The sequence below is a fragment of the Sciurus vulgaris genome (assembly GCF_902686455.1).
Source record: "Sciurus vulgaris genome assembly, chromosome: 3".
NCBI lineage: Eukaryota > Metazoa > Chordata > Mammalia > Rodentia > Sciuridae > Sciurus > Sciurus vulgaris.
Genome location: NC_136463.1, coordinates 57,263,602 through 57,284,130, shown reverse-complemented (window position 1 = coordinate 57,284,130; position 20,529 = coordinate 57,263,602). Strand labels below are relative to the sequence as shown.

At 45.2% G+C, this 20,529-nt stretch overlaps 1 protein-coding gene across 15 annotated transcripts in view; it reads right to left on the bottom strand.

Annotated features, from left to right (window-relative positions):
* Positions 1-15,346, bottom strand: part of MINK1 (misshapen like kinase 1) — a 48,362-nt gene extending 33,016 nt beyond the window's left edge. For 4 of the 15 annotated variants that reach the window (XM_079132410.1, XM_079132411.1, XM_079132409.1 and 1 more), the window contains exon 1: positions 15,044-15,344. In XM_079132410.1, coding sequence (XP_078988536.1) covers positions 15,044-15,100 — 57 coding nt within the window. In that variant the 5' untranslated portion in view covers positions 15,101-15,344. Of the gene's footprint in view, positions 1-15,043 lie in introns of all 15 variants that reach the window. The other 11 variants (XM_079132412.1, XM_079132414.1, XM_079132403.1 and 8 more) reach the window with 5 other exon arrangements.
* Between the last annotated feature and the right edge of the window lie 5,183 nt (positions 15,347-20,529).

Here is a 20,529-nt window from a genome sequence, read left to right as displayed (position 1 = left end):
GAAAGCAAGCCAGAAGTGTGGTGAAATGAAACTACTGGGGATGGTTAGTTCTTATTGTACTAACAACCAGAAGGCCTGGGTGCTGGTTCTGATGTTTCTGTATAATTTAGGCAAATAAGTAAATCATTTAACCTCTCATAGTCTCTTTTCCTTGTCTACCCAATGCCATTTCACAGAAAATAATTGACATAGCCCAGTGCAATGCCACACACCTGTAATCCCAGCAACTCCAAAGACTTAGAGAGGAGGATCTCAAGTTCGAATCCAGACTGGGCAACTTATGAAGACCCTGTCTTAAAAGAAAAAGGGACTGGGGACATAGCTCAGTGGCAAAGTACCCCTGGGTTCAAACCCCCAAACAGTGCTACCCCCCAAATTCATTGATGTGAAAATATTCTGAAATCTATAAACTGCTACATATTTGCCTACAGTCTTTGTGAAGAAATTGGTTCCCATGAAGCAGAGAAACTATTAAGAGGTGATTTACTGGAACTATTGGCATCAGTGGGATTTGGGGTGAAGAGCAGCAGCTCAGGAGAAAAGAAAGACAAAATAAAACTGAGAGGGCAGGTGAAGGAGAAGAAAGAAAATATGATCTGTGGCCTTGGTGGCAGGCCTGATAAAGGCAAATCCCAGAAGCAGACACCAGGAGAGCAGGAGAGCACATAGTCTGGAAGCAAGAGAAGGCAGGTGGGCAGGCAGGGAGATGCCAGGCCCATTCAGGCTGGCAGATACCAAGCTAACGGAGGAGGACGACACTAGTAATCAGGGGTTGGATAATAATAAGCTTTCTCCCTGCTGGTTTTCAATGGTAGCACAAACAAATCATTATACCTCATTGCCAACCTCCTACTGTTGGAGTCAAGTGTCCACAAATCCAAGGGGAAAGACTGGGGAAGCTTCATGACCAAGAAAACCTGTGCCTTGTCTTATTCCCATATTGCTTCTAATTCCAGAAGATAATTGGAGGCCATGAAAATTCAAAAAGGAAAGGTAGGGAAGAATGCCATGGAGGCCAGAGATGACAAAAGGCGGAAGCACAGAGGTGCAAAGCTGAGTTAGTGGAAGAAGAGAGGGTGGAGGGTGGGGCCGGCAAGATGGTCTGAATCATGGACTTCAAAAGGAAGGCCAAGGTTACTCCCCACAGTGTGGAGACCAGATATTCTCTGGCTCTGCCAAGAACCAACCCAGAATAAATTACAGCTCAAGGGATGTAGGTGAGACAGGAGGAACAACTTCCTGACCAGCAGGATGGAACAAGCATGTTCACCCAACTTTTCGCCAGTCCTGTCTCTGCTCTTTCTCCTCCTAAGAAACCTTCTCTGATTTCTTCAATGCCAACTCTGAATGTCTGTTGAACCAGTTCATGCATTCATTCAATGAACAACTGAGTACCTGCCATGTGCCAGGCTCTGCTAGATACTAGGGTAGGCACCGAACAAAATAGAAATAATCCTTTCCTCCATGATCCTTATAGTCTAGTCAAGGAAGCAGAGATTAAAGGAGGACACAATCAGCTGGGCGTGGTGGTGCATACCTGTAATCCCAGATACTTGGAGGCTAAGACAGGAAGTTTGCAAGTTTGAAGAAAGTCTGGGCAATTTAGTCAGATTCTGTCTCAAAAAAATATATATATAAATAAAGAAGTCGCTAGGGATGTATCTCAATGGTAGAGTGCTTGCCTAACCTAGGAGGCCCTAGGTTCAATGTCTAGTACCACAAAAAAAAAAAAAAAAAAAGAAAAAGAAAAGAAAACCCACAAAATTCCACAATTACACAATTGTGAAAAATTGAAAGTACTGACTACTATTGGAAAGATTAAAGGGAGATTCATGGCAAAGGAGGCCTGGAAAGGCCTGCTAAGGAAGTGATATTTAAGGATAAGTAAGAATTAACCAAAGGCCGGTGGCAGGGAGGGCCTAAGGGCTCTAAGGCAGGAGAGAGGCTCAGTCTCCAGGCAGTGGAGGAGCCAAGCCCAGCCCTGAATCTGGGCATTCGACAACACTCTTTAGACATGTTTGTACTAATGTCTTATTTCTCACATCCTATTTCTCACATCCCAAGCCTATCCCCATCAGAATATCCCCAGGGGTGAGGCACAGTCCTCCCAACCCCCACCATCTGAGTACTTCCTCTGGGTGGGTACAGAGTTTTCACACAAAGCAGGGCCAGAGGAACTGCCCAGTGATTGCCAGAATTCCTGACTCAGTCGGCAGGACAAACAGGAGTTTCATGTTAGGACAGAAGATTTTCAAGTCATTCTTGCTTCCAGTGATGCTGGAAGACTTTCAGGAGATGGCAGAAGGCTCTAGGACAGGGCAAGGGGAGTCAGGCTCATAGAATTCCAGACCTGCACCTGGGACTGTGACTCACCACAGACATTAAGATTGAAATCAATAAACCAAGTGGTTTTCTCTTTCTTAAACAAAACAGTAAATCCAGAGAAGAATGTTAACAGAACCCCAGGAGACACCCTTTCTGGGTACTTTCTTCAACAGAGAAGTCGCAGCAACCACCTATCTAATGAGCATTTGCTAAAGGAAGCACTTCCCATGGCTTTTATTTAATCCTCTCAAAAACCTTATTAGGTGGGTCTTGTTATCTTCACTTTACAAAGGACAAAAATGAGGCACAGGGGTACTGATTACTTGTCAAAGATCACACAGTAAGTAGCAGAACTGGGATCTGAATCCAAGTCTCCAAGGTCTACACTGCTGAAAGGCTCCACCTATTCCAACTCCCCCATCCCCTCAACCTCAAAAAACAAACAAACAAACAAAAAAAAGTGAAAATTCTCTCTTCCCAAGTCAGTCTCACTTCGTTCCTACTGTTCTTCCTCTTTAGCACTAAAGGACAGGAAATAGTCTTTGGAGTGTACATATTCTGAAGGTCATCTGTGCCCTTCCCACAAATGCTTGGCCCCGTGCCCACTCTCCCATATTGTGCCCTCGCTGAGATCTCCACAGTGGAAACTGATGTCTCCTCAACCAGCTCTGAACCACCAGTCCACACTGACCACCACTCCCACCCCGCTATCAATCTCTCCCAACCCCTTCACCCGGCTTAACAGTCACCACCTCATAGGAACACCTTTCCTTGCATACAGAACATTGCAAATCCCACATCTGATCTACTGGTACATTTAAGTCTGTTGAGAACAAACAGTCACTCAGATTTTGGGGCAGGAAGGGACAAAAGAAGGGCTCCTGGGTCTGGAGGGAACTTAGGGAAATCACACTGGCTCGCTGGGAAAGCACACACACCAAGGCTCCATCCTGGGGGGACTGAATCACCTCCAGGGGCAGGGCCCTGGTATATGTAGGTTTCAAAGGCTACCAAGGTGGTTCTGATTGCACCTCTGATTAAAAGCCACAGAGTTCCTACACCCTTGTTTTTTTTGGTGAGGAAACCAAGTCCCAGAGAGATGTGAACTAGAAACGGAATGGAAACTAGAACCAGGTCTCCCAGCTCCTAATGTCATGCTCACTTCATGGATCACATTGCTCAAAGGCAGTTAAACCAAGCTGCACAGCCCCTCCCATCAGCAGGATTCTCAAGTAGGAACTCAATAGAGACAACAATTTTACCCAAGGCAACCTGAGGCCAGGGCAGCAGATCTGGGTAGTTACAGTTGTTAACCTCTAAAACATACCTAATCTGCAAAGGTTACACCTGGGACCCCAGGACAACCATCACACACCAGAGTACATTTCTGGTGAGGACCAGGCAATCCAGCAAATTAACTAAGCACAAGAGTACCAAAGTCAGCTCTAACTGGCTCTGGGAAGTTAGCCTACTCCTGGCACCTTCTAAAATGTAAAATGCCCAACCCCCGTGTCTGCTATAGGCACAAGCACTCAAGTCACTTTTTACTTTTATTAATGATGATGACAACAACATCCAGGCAATGTATAATGCCAGACTATCCGATGACACCTAAGGAAGACAGAGTTTCCAGGAGTCATCAACTGGAACATTCCTTTATTCAAACGTTGAGCACTAGAGTAGACCAGGCTCAACCCAAGGAAAACAAGTGGCATCAATTGATACCTGGCTCAATCTAAGAAAAAAGGAGGCTTTAGATTGCAGAGAGAAACTGTGGCGGGATGGGCCATTCAGTACTGGCAGCCCTGGAAGGTTGTGTTGAACACACATAGCCTCCTCTAAGGTCATGCAGAGGAGACAAAGGCATTACGAGTTCACTAGCTTTCCCTCCATCCTTCACTCTTTGGAAGAAATACAGAGGTCTTTGTGCTGCAGGCTTTTGCCTGGTAATGTAGGGGCACAGTCCTGACCAGGGCACCCTGAGATAACACCCCAACCTACCACACTTAAGAGGACTCGGTGCCTGGATTTTGACCTTTAAGGTGGGCCTCTCAAAGACAGGGGGCTCTGCTGCCCTCCTCTCCTCCATTCTTCCTGGTTCACTTGACAACCAAGTCTGTCTCTCCTCCTTTCCCCTTTCTCCCCTGAAGGTCAAAGAAAAAACTAAATGACAGGGACAAGGAAAGAATACCAAATAGATCACATCCATCCTAAGACATCCATTCACTTCCAGGTTATGCTTTGGGTCTGTCCAGGACTGTGGATACTACAGAGGGATAAGGAGCCTAACCTGGCTTTAAACTTTCCCTTTGACACACTTACCCCCTCACACACAATTACAGAAAGGCTGTTAAATCTTATTATCTTCATCCTCTAAATGACCTTCCTTCAAACTTCCTCTAGCACCTGCCCCCAGAGCCCCAGGATGAGATAAAGAGATTGAGAACAAGCAAGGTGACAGATAAAAACACAATGAAGTCAGAAAGTAAGCTGAATACAAGAGAAATTCTTCTCTTTCTACTGCCCAAACCTCTTGTGATTCCACGCAGTCATTTCATTTAAGCCTCTAGGCCTACCACCTTGGAGCCAGGAGGGAGGGTAGTGCTCTGGGCTGGCTTATGACACATGGGCTTCTCAGTTCACCTCACCTGACTCCACAGATATTAAGCACCTGCTATGGCTGGCCCTCTGCTCCACTCTGCATACACAGAGCTGTAGAGTGGTGGGTGGTTGGCAGGGGTTGGGGGAGCAGGGAATAGAGAGTTACTTTTCATGAGAAAGATGAAAAAGTTTTGGAGATAGACGGTGGCAACAGTAGCACAACAATGTGAATATACTTGATGCCACAGAACTGTACCTTTAAAAATGGTTAAAATGGTAAGTCTAATGTTATGTATATTTAACCATAATAAAAAAGATTTTTTTAAAAAGCAGTGGGAGGAAATGAGACAGCCTTCCCCTCTTCCCTCTGAAGAACAGGACTTCTTTTGAATTATTCAACTCTTTCCCAGACTAAATCTTCTGCATTCTTTTGCATGTCTTTCTCTTCCTGTCATTCGAGTGCTCTGTCCAGTGGCCCAACATTCAGAAATCCCCATCAGTTCTGGGCACAGACCCCATGAAGCTTTGTTTTCCCAGCATGTGCCCTGTAATGCCAAGCTCCTCACAATTCCCAAAGGCTCAGGCTAAAGTCCTTTACTGTCTCCTACCCTCAAAACTTTACCAGGTATACAAATAAAACCTGTCCTCCACTAAAACACAGATTTAGACCAGATCTGCTCCTGGAGGGCAAAAGGATTTCTCAAATAGACTGTTTCTAATCCAGGAAGTGGGTCACATTCCAAAAGTCTCCATGTACTTTATAAGAAACATTATGGACAGTTTAAAGCCCTCATCAAGTCCACAAATCCTGTTTACCAGAGGTCACAAAAATATTATACATTTGTAATTCAAGCAAGCAGAGAGCAGCACTGGTTGCATATGGAGCAGCATGCTGGCTATACACTGCCCCCAGCCCACCCACACTCCCGAGGTGAACAGAAGATCAGGTTCTGCAGTGAGTCAGACCTGAGTCTGAATCTGGGCCCTGCCACTTACTGGCCGTCCAACCTCGGGCAAATTATCTAATTTCCAAGTAACTTCTCTAAACCTTGGTTTCTTCATGTTGAAAAGGCGGATAATCATCCACCTCAAAGAGTTATTGTGAAGGATAATGAGATTACATAAGCAAAGAAACTACTGCATAGTAACTGCTCCCTGTTGTTCCTATTCCAGCCCCCAAACCCCCCTTCTGAAATGAATCCACATTAAAATATAAGTGACTTGTATCAAAGCAATCATTGTTCTGAACTGAAGAGAAAAAAAGAAGGGCTCACAAGAGAAGACTGAAAGGACAGAACCACACATTCTGGTCCACACACTGCCTGTTCCCTTCACCTTGCTTTCACATGTGGGCCCATGGTAGTTTCCAGGGTGAGGAATGACTCTGTTAAGGTTGGAGAAACTTCTCCAGCTTCTCTGAACCTCGGCTAGGCAAGGCCAGGCATCTGTCAAGTTCCGTCCGTTCTCTTTGCTTAGATCCTGAAACGTGAAGTGGAACGGCAGCTCTGCTGCACCACTTCAGCTTCTCTGCTCAGCGGCTCTGCGTCCACCACTCCCCACCCTCAAGGGATACACTATGGCAAGGTGCCTTCTACCCTCTGGTCACTCCCCCACAATTTGTGCAATGACAATCATTCTTCACCTCTGTCTTCAAGAAGACAGCCACAGGACATGAGAGAAGACAAACATGCCAGCCCCTATCTCAAGCACTGCACACATGCCTACCTCTGCCTCACGATGCTTAGACTTTGGGGTGCCCTGTGCAGCTGTTTTCTCGAAGACTCCTTCCTGAGCCACTCAGAATGAAAGCCCAACTACTGCATGCTTCAGCCACTTTCTTACAAATGTGCCTTGAAAGAAAGAGTGGGTGGGTGATGAAGAGAGAACATGAAAATCTTCCTTACAGTCTGGCTTGAAGCCTACCCGCTTTTACCTTCAGAGGTGTGCTGGCAGACAAATAAAAGCTGTTAGTCTAAGAGATATGTGCCATGCACTAAAATAATTTAGAGCCCTGTATTTTCCTCTCTCTACCCAGAAAGAAGTAAATAAGGGAACACAGAAGTACTTCCTACTTCACAAAAGAAACCTGTCTAGTCCTTCCTCTGACCTCTACCAAACCCATAACCAGTTCACCAGGGCTCTAGTGGTTGCAAGGACCACGGAGTGGAAAAACAATTCTCCAATGTACTGTTCTCAAGATTGCAGGATGGTTAATATCCATGATCCCCACATACTAAGCGCCACTAGTGCTCCCAAAACATAGTGACAGTTAAACTCAAATTCTTTTTTTTTTTTTTTTTTTTTTCAGTGCTGGGGATTTGAACCCAGGGTGTTGTGTTTGCAAGGCAAGCACTCTACCAACTGAGCTATATCCCCAGCCTGACAGTTAAACTCCATTCCCAACATTTTCTAAACACATGGACAGGGCCAAAGTGGTTGAGAACCATGGAGTACATACTTGTATTGTTTTGTGTCCCACAGGGTCCAGCATATACTGGACACCCTTTATGGCTTATGAATTGACACTAATAGGAAAGCAGAAGTTTCTCAGATCTGTACCTTACCAAGCAAACAATTACTGAACTGCTATTATACACTCGGCAGTTTTATAGGCATGAGATCAATAGGAAATATGGAGCACAGTCCCTGTACACAAGGAAGTGGAAGGGAAAATAAGACCATAAAACATTGTTCAATATAAAGCAACGAGCTGGGCACGGTGTCATGTGCCTGTAATCTCAGGAACTCGGGAGGCTGAGGCAGGAGGATTACGAGTTAGAGCTAATACCTCAGCAACTCAGCAAGGCCCTAAGCAACTTAGCAAGACCCTGTCTCAAAAGTTAAAAATAACTAAATAAAATGGGCTGGAGATGTAGCTGGGTGGTAGGGTGCCCCTAGATTCCATCCCCAGTATCATAGCACACACACACACACACACACACACACACACACCTATAAATACATGAACATATAATCAAATTAAATCATAGGTTTATAAGGAAGCGGATAAGGTTGTCCGTTAAGGACTAGCATCGTCAGAGGAAGTATTGTGGAAAAAAACAGAAGTTGAGGTGGTTCTTGAAGGAAGTGGAATTTTCTTCACTCAGTCTTTCTGATGCTCAGTCTATCCCTGCAAGGACCACAGTCTGGAAAAATTCCTCTAACCTTTGGTTCCAGGAGAATTTCAGGAACCCAAGCCCTTCAAGTCCCATCCTCAAATGATCCCTCAGTAGAAGAGGGTGTGAGAAATTTTCCAACCTGCCTCAGAAGACCAGCTTTTATCAGGCCTGCATTACAGAGGCTTTTTGTTCCAAAGGCAAAGCAGAGGTGCCCAAATGGAACCAAGAGCATTTACTGCCACATGCTGAGTGGTGGGGTTCCCAGTTATGACTACAGAAACTCCCCACTTCACCTGTTATCTCTGGCCCTGAGAGTCTCCTGCTCTGGTGACATGAACTCAGGTGAGTCTCATGTCTTAACTACCTCCTCTGCCAAAGGTCTCTGGTCCCTTCGCTCATCAACCACCTCCACTTTCCTTAGGCAAACAGTCCCTATCTCCTCCATTCATCTTCCTCCAGCCTCTCAGGCTCCTCCCACACGCTGTGCCACACAAACTGCTCACAGCCCATCCCACCATCCTCTACACCACCAACCACCTGACATTCAAGCTGGTCCTGGAGACTAGCTCCTGTATCAAGCCCAAGACTTGTGGCTTCCCCAACCCTTTTTCGATTCAAACAAGAAAAATCAGTAACACTCCCCCTACACACCCCACTCATCCTTTACTTGTATGCAATATAAATTGAGACTCTCATCTATTTATATACACTATCTAATGTTAGGAAGAATCCCATTTACCACAGACCACGAGTGCTAAGCCCAAGCCTGGGCCTACTAGTTCTTATTTCTGGAAGACTGACTTACCTATTCTAAACCCTTGTCACCACTTAGCCACCACACAGGCTAATAACATCAAGCTCCAGAGGATAAAAGCACACTCCCCCATCTTCTGCAGAACCACATGTGTGTCCACAGACCCTGGACGTAGAGACTCTCCCCCCAATAAATAAATGTGAGTCATAAAGTCATATGCCCTTTCCACATATATGCTTTTTCTTTTCTTTTCTTTCTTTCTTCTTCTTTTTTTTTTTTTTTTTTTTTTGTAGTACTGGGGATTGAACTCAGGAGTACTCTACCACTGAGCTACATCTCCAATCCTCTTTATTTTGAGATAGGGTCTTGCTAAATTGCCCCATCTGTCCTGGAACTTGCAATTCTCCCAACTCAGCCTCCTGAGCGCTGGGATTACAGGCTATACTACCAAGACTGGAACATGGCCTTACCTTTTGAAACAAACTCTTATTTTCACAAGGTTCACAAGACATTCTTTTGGAAGTTAAGACTGGAGTTAAGCCGGGTGTCATATCTGCATAGAATCTACACATATTATCCTCTATACTTTAAATCATCTTTAGGTTACTTATAATTCCAACTACAGTATGTTATCTCTTATCTTAAGGAAGAACAAAGAGACTAAGTACCTTTTTGATTAACCACTAGAGGAGCTTTCTATAGATGGGAGAATCCCAGACTCAAGTTAAGGACTGGCTGGCTGGGAGGAAATGGCAAGAACTGAAAATAGGAAAGAATGAATGGGAGGTGTGGAGAAGGTCCAAGTCTTCTACCAAACCATGTTTATGTATTTTCCTACAGTTGGTGGGCATTCAGGAAATGCTTCAGGGACTGAGTAAGACATAGCTCAGTTGGTAGAGTGCTTACCCTGCTTGCACAAGGCCTGGGTTCAATCCCCAGCACCACGGGGTTGGGGACAGTTTCAGAGTTGACTTATTAACTTGATTACTTTTTGTTCTATTTCTTCAACCTAGGAAAGAAGAAACTGAAAAGGAGAGAGGTAAAAGTGGGTGTTGAGGGGGGTAAGGACTGAATACCAGATTTCAGCATGACTTACCACTAACATGGGACAATGACAAATGTGTGTAATTCACGGCAATCAGATTTAACACACATGTCCCAACCTTGACAGTACTAAGATATTGAGGAAAGCACTAACAGTTAAGAAAAATGGAGACTAGCTGGGTACAGTGGTATGCACATGTAGTCCCAGATACTTGAAAGGTTTGGAAGACAGAAGGATCACCTGAGTCCAAGAATTTAAGGCCAGTCTGGGCAACGTAAGACCCTATGAGAAAAAAGAAAGGAAGGGAAAAAAGAAAAAGGTGCCTGAGCTTGCAAAGTTATTTCTTAGATGGATGCTCCCAAAGTTCTGGTTAAACAACTAAGCACAATATCATACCTTCTTGTAGGATCTAGAACTTGGTTCTCAACACTAAACTGACAATGCTTGGTAACTGAATGATGTAGGTACTGATAACTTTCTCTGGTACAACTTTACCTGAAGACAGAAAAGTTCAGTGGGCAGACTCTCAGGTCCAGCATTATTATTTATTGCTGTGTTAAGAGGTTACCACATTCCTGATTTACAGACCTATGCTAGAACCCAAACCTGTTGAGAGCAGTAGCACACTTTTCTGTCTTCTTGTCCCCTATATGACAAATGAAGATATTCTACATAGCTCATCTATGTCATAGGCACACAGTTCACAACTCGAAGGAAATGGAGGCAAGATTTGATATTGGGATTCTATACAACATCATGTTGACTTAACTCTTGGGGCAAGAGTAAAGGGGTGGATAAGCTGGCTCTCTAGCTGACCCTCTTACTATAAACTGTCAAAACCTCACTTTCCCAAAGAACCTCCTCTGTATGTATTGCTAAGGGCTGTGGTAATCTGTCCTATCCCACAGCATAATAGGGTAGTGATGTCCCTTGACTGGAGAATGGCTGGAATATCTAATTCCAGCAAAGTTCTCTGTAATCTTTCTTCCAATGTTTGGCCCAAGCATCACTTCATTTCACTTCAAATGCCACAAGCTCCCTAAATGGTGTCACCCCCATGTGCAGTTTTCTAGGAAAAAAGTCAGGAAACACCCTTTCTCTGCTGTGGGAGGTCAGTCTTCCCATTCCCTTGCCCACAGCATCTGTTGTCAACCTTTGGACAGCTAGCACATCAGAACACAGCAGCAGTTCCACACTGATCGGCAGCCTAGAAATACATGCCCAGAACTGCCAGCTTTCCAAGTGGTGCTGGCTCCACAGCACATGAGAAGAAAAGGAAGGGGAAGAGACTTTTCCAGAGAACAGCCACAACAACAAAAAATCATTTGAAAAAGAACATCTCTGTCAGCAACCACCACCTCGCAACAAGTCCTTCTTGAATGTGCTCCATATTATTTCAATATAGCAACACTGAGCCCAGCTTCATAGTCTCAAGGACACTACAGTCTAAAACTTCTAGTTGGCTGGACAGTAAAGAGAAGCTGTTTGATTTATGAAGTGGGTCAAACAAAAGCAGTGATGTGGAAAAGGAAAGTGGTCAGCCTGGGGTCTTTCTGTCCTTGTCCCATTCACTTCCACTCATATTTCATCCTTTGGGAGAAGCCAAGAGTTCCAAGCCAGAAGATTCTTCTGGAATCTAACCGAACTTGGACACAGAGAAAGAAGGTTTGAAAAAGAAACCCAAATTTTCTCTTGGATGATCCTAACTTTATTTCAAGGAGGCATCCAGAATTCCGTTTATCCCAAGACCAGGTCTGATTCCAAAAGCATCTCAGAAAGGATATAGTCTCAATCATGTGTATACATAAATGAGGGGAAAAGGAAGCCAAACAACCATTACTGAACACTTTCTCTAAGCAAGCATTGTGCTAAGAGCTTTCACTTGTTAGAACACACACACATTCAACAAGCATCTGTGCCCCACTGTGTGCAAAACACTGTTCGAGGCACTGGGATATAAAAATGAACACAACACTCAAAATTCTAGCTTTCACTGGACCTGCATTTCATTTTATTTTTATGATGCTGGGGATCGAACCCAGGACTTTGTGCATACTAAGCAGGCACTCTGCCACTAAGCTGATTCTCTGGCCTAAATTTGCATTTCAGTCGTGGTTGACAGAAATAAATCTATGTCAGCTGGTGATAAATACTACAAAGAAAGATAAAGCAGACTAAGGGAATGCTATGTAAAATTTTATATAAAAATAAAGCAGGGAAGGGAGTGCTATTTTAGACAAAGTTGTCCTGGAAGACTTCTCTGAGTCTTAGCAGTAATAAGGGCCACCATACATATGTGCCAGGGTGGACAAGTTCTTAATGTACAGCATTTCACTTAATCCTCGATAACACTAAGTTCAGTACAATCACCATTCCCACCATATAGAAGAGAAAATGTAAGGTTCTTTGCAGAGTCTGCAGTAAGGGGAGTAAGAATAAAGTGGGCCTGAGGTCCAGGTTATACAGGAAGTGAAGCAGCCAGGTCTTGAACACAGTAACGCAATTCTAGACCCCACAAGTCTCTCTACCATACCATGCTACCATGCTAATGGAGAAACAGACCCTCAAAAAAGTCAGTATGGCCACATGCCTATAATCCCAGCAGCTCAGGAGGTTGAAACAGAAGGATCAAGAATTCAAAGCCAGACTCTGCAAAAGTGAGGCACTAAGCAACTCATTGAGACCCTGACTCTAAATAAAATACAAAATAGAGCTGGAGCTATGGAAGTCAGTGTGGCTACAATTACAAAGAGCAGGTCCATCTGGCCACTTCACGCATGGCTAAGAGATTAATACAATTCCGTCTACCCTACTATGAGACCATTAACTCTCATCACCAGATGAACAGCAGGACTTATCCTGAAACAAGAGGGAAGAGACACCTTAAGCTCTCTAAAACCAGCTTCCAAATGCTGAGTATGTTCCTCTGCCACCCCTGATCCCAGCCACCAAAACATAGTCATGTAAGTCAAGAGAGACATCCTTTACTGCCAGTTCTCCAGGTTACCATTTTTCTCTGGAAAAAGATAGGAACAAAAAAGGTGATGACTGAGCCAGTTGATTGACAGAGCCAAGGCAGCTCTGAGGTAGAGTGGAGGGGACATGCACTGAGAAAAGATCAGCAGCAAGGAAAATACAGGCCCTCTCCAATTCTATTTCAAAGAAAGTACAGTTCTCCCTCAAGCCTTGGAGTGCTGAGCTGGTACAGAGGGACATGGAAAGCTTTCTTCAGAAGCATAAGGCAGGACAGACAAGCACCAAGAGCAGACACCCACCTCTCTTGAGGGAAAGGAGAGGAGAATAAGGCAAGGGGTTATTGAGGAAAAATATTAACATAGCTTCAAGCAGGGAAGTCCAGAAGGGAAATACCACATCCAAGCTCAGAGAGTATTTGCAAAATTGCTGGAAATCTCAGGTTGAGGGTCTAGGCCAATCTACCAGAGAGCTAAAAGGAAAGAGAAACCCAAGTAGAGTCCCACGAGGTTCAAATCCAAGGTCATGGTTTGGACCCACCCATTTTGTAATTATATTTCAGTTACCAGAGTCATAGAACCTGTGGTCAGAGTTAATCAACAACCAAGGTGAGCCAGGAAGGTGGGGTTCATTCCAGTATGGACCACATTAAGGGACTTTTACTCACAGCCTGATTCCCGTCTTAACACTCCAACTAACTTGAGCACCCCAGTTTAAACCCTAGCTGAGCTGACCTCCTAAAGTCTTCAGACCCTCTCCCCATCAACACACACAGAAATCCAATGCTTGGTCTGTCTTCCCAGCAACTTATCATCTTATCTCCAGCAAGTCATGTTTTATAGCCCAACATTGCATCAAATAAATTATGACCTGAATGGCAAGAAAAAACTGTGTCACCTAGAGAAACCCAATTAACAACATGACTCTGCTCTCTTCAATTCCTCTCTTCCCTCCAGTCATATCCAGGGCACCTGGGTGGCTGACCGCCTTTTCCCATTCCTGGCCATGTTCCCTAGCTAACTCAAAAGCCGAAAGACAATGTGAATAGGGACCTCCTGAGAAGCTCACCTAGATATGCAAAACCCTGCCTCCCTGCACCTTGATCTGTTGAGAAAGTTGGAAGGGCACTGGATCAAAACACCACCTGGGTGACAGCCTGAAGTGTTCACCTTGAAATCACTACATTGCCCTTAAGCCAAAGCTTCGAGCTGAAGAAAAACATGCTGCTGCTAAAAGCTCCTAAAGGAGAATAAGTAAATTCCCCACGCGGGGACAATAGAAAGGTATTTTGAAGAAATTCCTGCTGCATTTGTTTCTTCTAAACCCTTTCCTAATTAGTTCCTCCCTTGAGATATCATCATTGCATCTACCCCCACTGCTTTTCCAGACCTCCAGACTGATCACATGCAGCATGTGTTTTTTGTGTGTACATATATGTAAACATCCTCTTCCCAGCCCGTGCTAGAGTTTCTGAAGGGAATAAATGCTTCCCCTCCTCCTCCAGTGCACTTGTCTATCTTCCCGGCACCACACCGCCGCAGAGTTGGTAATATAATATTCAGGGACCCCGAGACCGGAAATGCCTGGATCTGAACTGCTGCACTTGAAACCCGAGAGAAGGGACAGGGAAAACTGAACGTGGGATTGAGGGAGACCGTAGGAGGTGTGGGGTGGAGTGGGGAGGGCGAAATGCCGACCAGGGAAGAGTTGCAATTCAGGGGTGGGCGAGGAAGAGAGAGAAGGATGAGGGGGAGGCTGTCAAGGCAGTTGCAAAGTCAAAATTGGAGAAGCCGAGGAAGAAAAGGGGGAGGAAGATTTGAGTAATAGCAAGGGTGTAAAGAGGGCCAAGAGGTGAGGAGCCATAATAAAGACTATGCAGGTGATGAAGAGGGCCAAGGTTTAGGAAATTCAGTGGTGACTCTCGAATACCCTGGAGGAAGGGGGGACCGAATCCCAGAGGGTAGGGGTGGCAGGGAAGTGTGGGGGCGGGGCACCACAGGGTGGGGACCAAACTGGCTCCCAGAATCTGCAGCGAATGGAGCGAGAAGGAGAGCAGAGGGCGGGTGCCCAGCAGCGGCGGAAGCCCGGGAAAGGGGCAAGGGTCGCAGAGAGGAACCGGGCTGATGGAGGGGGACGCCAGGGAAGCACGTGAAGCGTGCAGCCACCACGCTCCCTCCCTCGCGGCGAGGACAGTAACCAGGGCGAGGCTGGGGGCGGCGCGCTCACCCGCAGGGCGGACAGGTCGATGTCGTCCAGGCTGCGGGCGGGGGCTGGGTCGCCCATGGCCTCCACGGGGAACGGGGCCCCAGGGCCGCTCACGCTCCGGCTCGGTTATTCCACTGCCGCCGTCGCCGCTTCTCCCCCATCGGGGGACCCTGGGGGCGGACTCCACCGCGCCTCCCCGGGAGAACGCGGATGGGGGAGGGCCGGCGGGAGGACCGACCCACCGACTGACAGGAGCAATCGCCCCGGAGCCTGCAACCCGAGCCTCCCGACTCTCTTGCGCAGGCGCGGAGCGGCGGTGCCCCGGGAGGGTGGAAGAGGGAACGTGACGCGAGCGCGCCGGGTTCCCCCTCCCCCTAGGCGCCGACACCTGCGCGCAGGCGCAGCCGAGCAGACGAAAGGCGCGCACCAGGACTAAGCGACCGCTCGAGCCTGGCTTGAAAGAAGTGGGCGGCGGCCGCAGAGCGCTCCCACCAGCGGGTGCGCCTGCGCACACACCTTTTCTTCCCTTCCCCATTTTTTACCCTTCTGTTTCTTTCCTAGATCTCTTTTGACGCCTTTCCTTCCCTTTCCCTCCTTTCGTGTGCCCAGCTGCCAATCAAGCCACCCACCTCTTTATTTGCGGGGGAAGGGAGGCGGGACCCAGCCCCCTCTATTACTTTGGGGGTTGTTATGGTAACTCCCCACGCGAGGGCTGGGTGGCCTCTAGATAGGATGGGCTGTCCACCCACCCAATTGCCATGGCAACTGTGGAGCTGCTGAGGGAGGGGCCTCTCCGTGAGAAGTTGGCTGGAGAAACCACGTGGGAGTTGGGGGGTGGAGCGGGCACTGGCGGTCTCGGGAATGCCGTTTACTCTGTTCCCCAGCTAGAGTGAAGAGGGGAGAGGAGGGGAGTCTCAGATCTCAGCACAGGGAATCCCACTACAGACCTTTATCTCTGCACCTCTCTTAAAGTGTTCTGCACAAGAGAACTGTTCGAGCACTATTCATTGATCACTGGAATCGCCAGTAGCAAAAGAGAAAAAGGAAGAAAACGTCCAATCCCTTCAAATCTTGCTCAGGTCACCTGAGATCTAACCAGGTTAGCACAGCACCCCCCCCCCCCCCCCCCCCCCCAGTCATTAGCCTCACTTAAGGCTGGATACTGCTGTATAAGAACAGGGAGTCACATTCTGCCTCTGACTAATTTGCTTTGTGACCTTGAACTAGTCGCTTTGCTTCCCTGGCTTTTCTTTCATTGCAAAGTTGAGAGGGAAGTCTGTGAGTCTCAAGATCTCATCCAGCACTAATACTAGCTCTGAAAGACCCCAGCAGCCTTAATATAAACATCACTTAGGAGCCTGGCGGGTAGCACTGGGCTGTAATCCCAGCTACTTGAGAGACTGAGACAGGAAGATCTCAAGTTCCAGGCCAGCCTCAACAATTTAGTGAAACCCTGTCTCGGAATGTAGCTCGGTGGCAGAATTTCCCTGAGTTCAATCCCCAGAACTAGGGAAAAAAAAAAAAATCAAAAATCACTTAGGGGAATTTGAAAAAAGGTCCTTGGAAAAGAGCTGAACCACTTTTTGTCTGAACCATAAGCATATCTGGATGTTTAAATCACCTCTCTTGAGGCTCTCTTAACCCACTGAGTTTGGCTCTTTTGTTTTAGCTACTGGCTTAAGCCCTTTAAATTTAAGACTTTTGAGTTGTAGGTGTCTGTTGAATCTCCTTAAAGGCAAGAATAATGTCAGTGTTGGGGGCACAGGGCCTGGCACCTGCTAGAGCTTACAAATACTTGAATGAAGGCTTCTGTTGTTTGGATAGGCACTATAGTAGTTCAAGATCAAGATCATTAGATGGGGCTGAGGTTGTAGCTGAAAGGTAGAGTGCTTGCCTAGCATGTGTGAGGCACTGAGTTTGATTCTCCACACTGCATATAAACGTGTAAAATAAAGGTCGATTGATAACTTTAAAAAAATTATTGGATAAGTAAGAAATTGCATAGATTTCTCCACTCCCATCCCTCACCCACCACCACTCCTAATTAGGGATTGAGTCCAGGAATGTGCTATCACTGATAAGTATACTCAGTTCCCCTCCCCCTTTTGGGGGGGTACTGGGGATTGAACTCAGGGGCACTTGACCGCTGAGTCACATCCCAGCCCTTTTTTGTATTTTATGTAGAGACAGGGTCTCACTGAGTTGCTTAGGGCCTTGCTAAGTTGCTGAGGCCGGCTTTGAACTCATGATCCTCCTGCCTCAGCCTCCTGTCCTGCTGGGATTACAAGCATGCACCACCACATGCAGCACACTCAGTCCCTTTTTTATTTTTTATTTTGAACTAGGATCTAAGTTGCCTAGGCTGGAATTTGCTATATCCTCCTGCCTCAGCCTCACAAGTAGCTGGGATTTCAGGGCTGCACCACCACACCCAACAAAATACACAGAGTTTGAAGTTAGCACTTTAGTCAAATCACTACCTCTCTGAGGTTCAATTCTAATCATCTGTAAAACAGAGATAATAATAGAGGTTAGGATAAAGCACAATTATATATGTAAAGCACTCAGCATATACTAGATCCTCAATAAATTTACTAGTGCCTGACTCATAGTGTTTAATGAATAGTAGATGAATGAATGAATGAATCTAAGTCACAAGGATGGAATAAATGGTCACCCAAGCCTCAAGAGGCAAAGTAATCTGGGGATAAAGAGAACAAAGAATAAGTTTGGCCTCAAGCTGATAATTCCTTTTTGTTGTTGTCGTTACTAGCAATTGAACCAGGCACAAATTACCACTGAGTTATACCCCCAGACTATTTTTTATTTTGATGGGTCTTGCTGAATTGCTAAGGGCCTCCCTAAATTGCTAAGACTGACTTCCAATTTGCAATACTCCTTCCTCAGAGTAATTGCTGGGATTAGAGACATGGGCTACCACACCTGGTTCCAAGCTGATAATTATTGAAGCTAGAGTATGAATACATGGATAAACATGGATGTGTGAAGATTTGTTATCCTGTTCCCTACTTTTGTATATTTTTAAGTTGCCCATGATAAAAACAAAAAGAGACACTAAAGATCCAGGCATTAAGAAAAGTTGAAATATTAAATATAAGACAGGAACTAGGGATAAAGCTCAGTAGAAAAGTATTTGCCTGGTATACATGAGGTCCTAGGTTAGATTCCATCATCAAAAAATAAAATAAGAGGCTGGGGTTGTAGCTCAGTGGTAGAGCACTTGCCTAGCATGTGTGAGGCACTGGGTTTGATCCTCAGTACCACATTAAAAAAATAAATAAAATAAAGGTTAAATTCTTAAGAAAAAAATAAAGAAACAGCACCTCTTTTAAAATATCATAAAAAAATAAATGAAATAAAAACAAGATCAGCCAGGGTACAGCTCAGGGATAGAGAAGCTGTTTAGCTCGGCTTCTATCAACAAACAACAAAAGATTAATTACAGAACCCTTGGAGGATAAATGAATACTGCATAGACCTAGTTGTCCACCACCAATCTTGAGAAATAGACCTTCTCCCTCCATGCTGAGCCTAGAGACTTGTTCTATTTGGTGCTAGGGATTGAACTCAGGATCTCAGGCATGCTAAGCAGGTGCTCTGCAACTGACCTACACCCTCTCAACCCCTAAGCCAGCCTCAGCAATTTATTGAAGCCCTAAGCAACTTAGTGAGACCCAGTCTCACAAGGGCTGGGGTTGTGGGTCAATGGTTAAGCACCCCTGGGTTCAGTCCCTGGTGCCCCTCCAAATAGAACTAATTATTTTTATTCTTAAACCTTCTCCTGCTCTCTCCTTCCCCCTTCCCCCACTACACTGTGGTTGGCTTCCAATCAAGATTTGAGAACTAAGGAGGAAAAGTCAGGTTGCCAGTGTGAAGTAGAGGCCTATCAAGACCCTGGCCCTGCCCAGGGCAGCTATTGCCTCCTACCCCACTCTATGGTTATGAGGTAATGGTCCCCCTAGGAAAAGAAGCACTTAATTCTGATAATGAGGCTAATTATTAGAATGCCAATTAGTACCCAAAGACTGCTCTATGTGGGAGGGGGATTTCTTGCATGGAAGTGATTTTTTTTTTTTTTTTTTTTTTTGGTTTGGGGATTCAACCCAGGTGCGGAAAGTGGCTTCTTGAGAGAACCAGAGGCCTGAACTCAAAGGAAAGAATGGGGCAGGCAACTTTTTCTCCTCTTCCCATCATCAGCCCCCAAGCATCCTCATCTTGCAGGAAGCCTCACTAAATTTGCTTTACTCCACTCGGCTTCTTTCTGATTCTGTGGTCAATTGCAATACTGGTGATTGAGACTGGTGGAATGAAGGGTATATGCTGGGCCCTGTGATAAACATTTTTTCTAATTTTGAAATATTTCAGATATACAAAGTTGGTTTTAAAAAGTTATGAATATATATGTATGTGTATATATAATCTAATGGGCATGGTGGCCCACACCTGTAATCCTAGCAACTCAGAAGGCTGAGGCAGGAGGATCACAAATTCAAGTCCAGCCTGGGCAACATGGCAAAACCTTGTCTCAAAATAACAAATAAAAAGGGCTGGAGATGTAGCTCAGTGGTAGAACAACCTTGGGTTCAATCCCCAATCCAAAAATAAATAAATATATAAATAAAGTTGGTAGAATTTTTAAAAATTTATAAAACCCATAATATATCTATATATACATGTGTGTATATATAAACATATATATGTATCTATATTCCATAATGTGTGTTCCACTCAGTTTAAAAAATAAATCACCAATTGAGTTGAAGCTGTCTGTGTTCCCTCCTGGGAGGTAACCATCCTCAGTTGGTATGTTTTATCCTCTTTCCTTTACTATGCATTTTATTCTCTTTCCTCTTGAGCAGTGCTGTCCAACAGAACTTTGTGCAATGATAGAAATGATGAATATTTGCACTGTCTACTATACGGTCCATTAGCAATAAGTGGCTACTAAACACTTGAAATGTGCAAAGTGTGGAGTATGGAAGGTTTAATTCTCTTTTGCTTCTTTCTCTCTTTCTTTTCTTCATGGTGCTGAGGTTCAAACGAAAGTCCTAAGCAGCCCAGGCAAGAGCTCTGCCTCTGAGCCACATTTCCAGCCCCTCTCAATTTAATTCTTTTTTTTTCAAATATTTTTTAGTTGTCAATGGACTTTACTTATTTTTATGTGGTGCTGAATATCGAACCCAGTACCTCACACATGTGAGGCAAGTGCTCTACTACTGAGCTACAACCTCAGCCCTTAATTCATTTAAATTGAAATACCACATATAGCTAGTGGCTATTATATTGGTCAATGAAGCTCTGCAACCTAAGTCTTGAGGGTGGGGACTTTGCTGTACTTACTTTTGTGAGTGTAAAACAGTGCCTGGCAGATAGCAGGAGCTCAGTCAATATTTAAGTCAGTGATTGAATCTTTACAGCAAGCTGGCCCTATAAGTATCATTCCCATTTTCCTGTCCAGATCACTGAGGCCCAGAAAGGTAATATGC